This window comes from Salvelinus alpinus, chromosome 4, assembly GCF_045679555.1.
Source record: "Salvelinus alpinus chromosome 4, SLU_Salpinus.1, whole genome shotgun sequence".
NCBI lineage: Eukaryota > Metazoa > Chordata > Actinopteri > Salmoniformes > Salmonidae > Salvelinus > Salvelinus alpinus.
The window spans coordinates 29,721,582-29,725,217 of record NC_092089.1 but is presented as its reverse complement, the minus strand read 5'-3'; the positions used below and the strand labels follow the sequence as shown (position 1 = coordinate 29,725,217).

Below are 3,636 nucleotides of genomic sequence, written 5' to 3'. Positions count from 1 at the left end.
ATTGTAGCCTATATGTCTGCATGTGTTCAGGTCAGTGTCTGTGTCCTTCACCTGTCTGTCTATGTGTGGTGTGTATAACTAACCCAACCCTTTTTCTGTGTATGTGTGTAAACCTGCATCTCTGACCCTCTGAACCTGCATTGAGGATCTTGCTTATCTTATCATGAATTCACTCATGGAGCAAGAGCTGCTGTTCTGTGGAGAGTGGGCAGGGGGAGCTGTTTCACTTCTTTTTGAAGAACTCATTGCACATCATGGTGAGGCAGGCCACCAGTGTGACGTACTCCTGGAAGTCCACACTGCCATCTGCGTTTGCGTCCAGATCTTTGAAGATCTTGTCAACCTTTGCCTGGTCAGTGTTTTTCTGTTATAATGATCAGAGAGAGAGAGAGGTAATGGGTGAGACTTTGATTTCAGCAGTTAAAACTAGAATCCATACAGTTGTTATTTGTTTATAAAGGTGTGAGAGATTAATTTATTCTATTGGATGATTCAGGTCATGTGTTTGTGATGTTCCAAGCAATTCAATATTTCAGTAGTGTCTGTCTTTAGCAGTATTGTATTTGGTCGTGCTGCTGATAAAGCATGATTGAACTGAACTGTTCCTAGGATCCACTCACCCCCATGATCTCTCCAAGCTCTGCGTTGAGCAGATCTTTGAGTTCTCCCTTGCTCAGGGTCGTCTTGTCGCCTTCCTTGCCAGAGTACTTGTGGAAGGCTGAGATGAGCAATGCCATAGCCTGCTGGACCTGTGACATGGTGACTATGAGAGAGAGAGAGAGAGAGAGAGAGAGAGAGAGAGAGAGACAGAGAGAGAGAGACAGGGAGAGACAGAGAGAGAGACAGAGAGAGAGAGAATGGAGGTACAAATTTAGGTTATTATTTTACAGTATTATCAATTCAAATCTATTTTTATCTTACATCCGGGTTACCATTCCATACGTCATACGTTCCATATGTCTGGGAAATAAAGTCATGTTGGCACTGGTTTAATCGTGTTTAAACATAAGGTTCAGGTTGAATAGAGGGTTTAAAGAGTATTAACGTTTGTTGCACACAAATCAAGGACTTAACTACACACATACCACGCCCCACTACTGCAAACAGGTTCTACATCTCTACCACAAAGGGAGGAAGAGAAAGAGAGGGGGAGGAGAGATGGAGAGCAACGCAACAGAGGCAATTAGAGAGGGAGAGAGGCGGAGAGAGGTTAGAGATAGAGACATAGGGAGAGAGGCGGAGAGAGAAAGAGAGAGAGAGAGGCGGATATGGAGGGGAGAAAGGAAGAGAAGAGGGGGCTGAGTTGTTTAAACACAAACAGGCATGGCTCTAGCCAACGCCCTTGCATGTCTCTCTCATTAACTCTGGGGGATTTTAAGGAGAGAAAGAGAGAAAGTATATAGAGAGAGAGATAGAGAGAGAGGGACAGACAGACACACAGACAAAAATACAGATGGGAGGAAATTGGTGGGCAGGCAGAAAGGCGCGTTGGTAATTTCAGGCAAACAATAACATAGAAATCCCAGCACCTCCCCCACCCCTCACTTCCCCCACCCCTCACCTGTCTCCACCCTCTTTCTATCTAGTTTGTTTAAGGTGTGTCTCTTCACTCTGTCCCTTAACATATCTCGCCACTATGTAGGGAGGTTGCTCTCTCTCTTCTCTCTTTCTCTGCCTACCTGTAGTCTAGTTTCTGAGTTTAAGGAAGCATCTGTAATGTAAATCCCTCATTTAGCTGACCCTCCTCCCCAGTGTGACTTGCAGTAAGTGCGGTCAAATTAGGACGCTGAAGCAACCATACAGTACGAACATGAAAGCACAACATTATAGTTGTAAGGAACAATCCCAGTCACTGTGGTGGACTCCACTCATCTCTCTCTGAGTCACTGTGGTGGACTCCACTGATCTCTCTCTGAGTCACTGTGGTGGACTCCACTCATCTCTCTCTGAGTCACTGTGGTGGACTCCACTCATCTCTCTCTGAGTCACTGTGGTGGACTCCACTGATCTCTCTCTGAGTCACTGTGGTGGACTCCACTCATCTCTCTCTGAGTCACTGTGGTGGACTCCACTGATCTCTCTCTGAGTCACTGTGGTGGACTCCACTGATCTCTCTCTGAGTCACTATGGTGGACTCCACTCATCTCTCTCTGAGTCACTGTGGTGGACTCCACTGATCTCTCTCTGAGTCACTGTGGTGGACTCCACTCATCTCTCTCTGAGTCACTGTGGTGGACTCCACTGATCTCTCTCTGAGTCACTGTGGTGGACTCCACTCATCTCTCTCTGAGTCACTGTGGTGGACTCCACTGATCTCTCTCTGAGTCACTGTGGTGGACTCCACTCATCTCTCTCTGAGTCACTGTGGTGGACTCCACTGATCTCTCTCTGAGTCACTGTGGTGGACTCCACTGATCTCTCTCTGAGTCACTATGGTGGACTCCACTCATCTCTCTCTGAGTCACTGTGGTGGACTCCACTGATCAGGCAGCCAACCAGACACACCTTCTTACTACCCCTCTGACTGCCCATCTGATAACTAGAAACACACTCTACTGACAGAATGGTCAGAGCGAGGGGAGAGAGAGTTTATGGTAAGGACAGAGTGAAGGAAAGAGAGAGCGAGAGAGAGGGGGGGTGGAGGATAGAAAGAGGTAGTGTTCTGCACTATGGAAGAATTGAGGGAGGAAAAGAGAGAGAGAGGAGGAGGAGGAAGAGAAGAGAGATTCTTTCATCTGAACTGCGTAGTGCTCTGAGTAGCACCCACACATGTTAGAATGGACAGGCAGACAGAGTTACGCCCTCCACAGAGCTTGGCTCAAGATCACAAACAGTGCAGACAGGCGCTTACTAACTGTTGCAAAGCACACCCTGAAGTCATTCAAACTTTTGCAGTCAAGTATTAATCACTATAGAACATTAAACTACACACAATTGCAAATAAATGTTGTAAACCACCCAATGAGAATGTATAATTTGGCACATCTAACATATCAGAGACACACACAACTAAAACAAACTGAAGCATTTTAGCAGCGAGGCACTATGGTACACGTTTTACTAGGTTAAGTTTTCACTCACCGAAGTTGTGCGAGGAGTTGGACAGTCAGAGAAAGAGAGAGCGATGAAGTGAGGAAGAGAGAGATGGGCTGTTGGTTTTAAACAGTGATTACCACACCCCACTCTCCCCTCCCCTTTCCTCTCCCTTTCCCTCTTTATCTGAGGGAAATGGAAACTGCAATGTCCTGTTCCCTTCTTCATGTGAACTAGTGACTGAACAAATTATACTAGGCATATATATTTTCTAAAGTTAATAATTACTTCACATGACTGTATCACCATAGTAACCAAACAACATCAGAGAGGAGAAATCCCTGCATATGTCTAATGTCTTTGAATGAGAGTGAATACCTCTTATTCTGACTGTAGTTATTCATCCAACAACTTTTCAGTTAAGAAGAATGTTAAGAAGAATGTAGTAACACTGCAGCATTCTCCAAACTGGCCAAGCTTCTCCAAACTGTCCAAGCTTCTCCAAACTGGCCAAGCTTCTCCAAACTGTCCAAGCTTCTCCAAACTGTCCAAGCTTCTCCAAACTGGCCAAGCTTCTCCAAACTGTCCAAGATTCTCCAAACT

At 45.7% G+C, this 3,636-nt stretch overlaps 1 protein-coding gene across 1 annotated transcript in view; it reads right to left on the bottom strand.

Moving 5' to 3' along the window:
- The window catches only part of LOC139573258 (ictacalcin-like), a 3,488-nt gene extending 79 nt beyond the window's left edge, over window positions 1-3,409 (bottom strand). Inside the window, exons 1-3 of the mRNA XM_071396514.1 lie at window positions 3,082-3,409; window positions 621-763; window positions 1-364 (exon numbers count right to left, since the gene is read on the bottom strand). The exon at window positions 1-364 is cut by the window's left edge and continues 79 nt beyond it. Of these exons, the coding sequence (XP_071252615.1) occupies window positions 224-364; window positions 621-758 (279 nt within the window). The 5' untranslated portion in view covers window positions 759-763; window positions 3,082-3,409 and the 3' untranslated portion in view covers window positions 1-223. The remainder of the gene's footprint in view (window positions 365-620; window positions 764-3,081) is intronic.
- Between the last annotated feature and the right edge of the window lie 227 nt (window positions 3,410-3,636).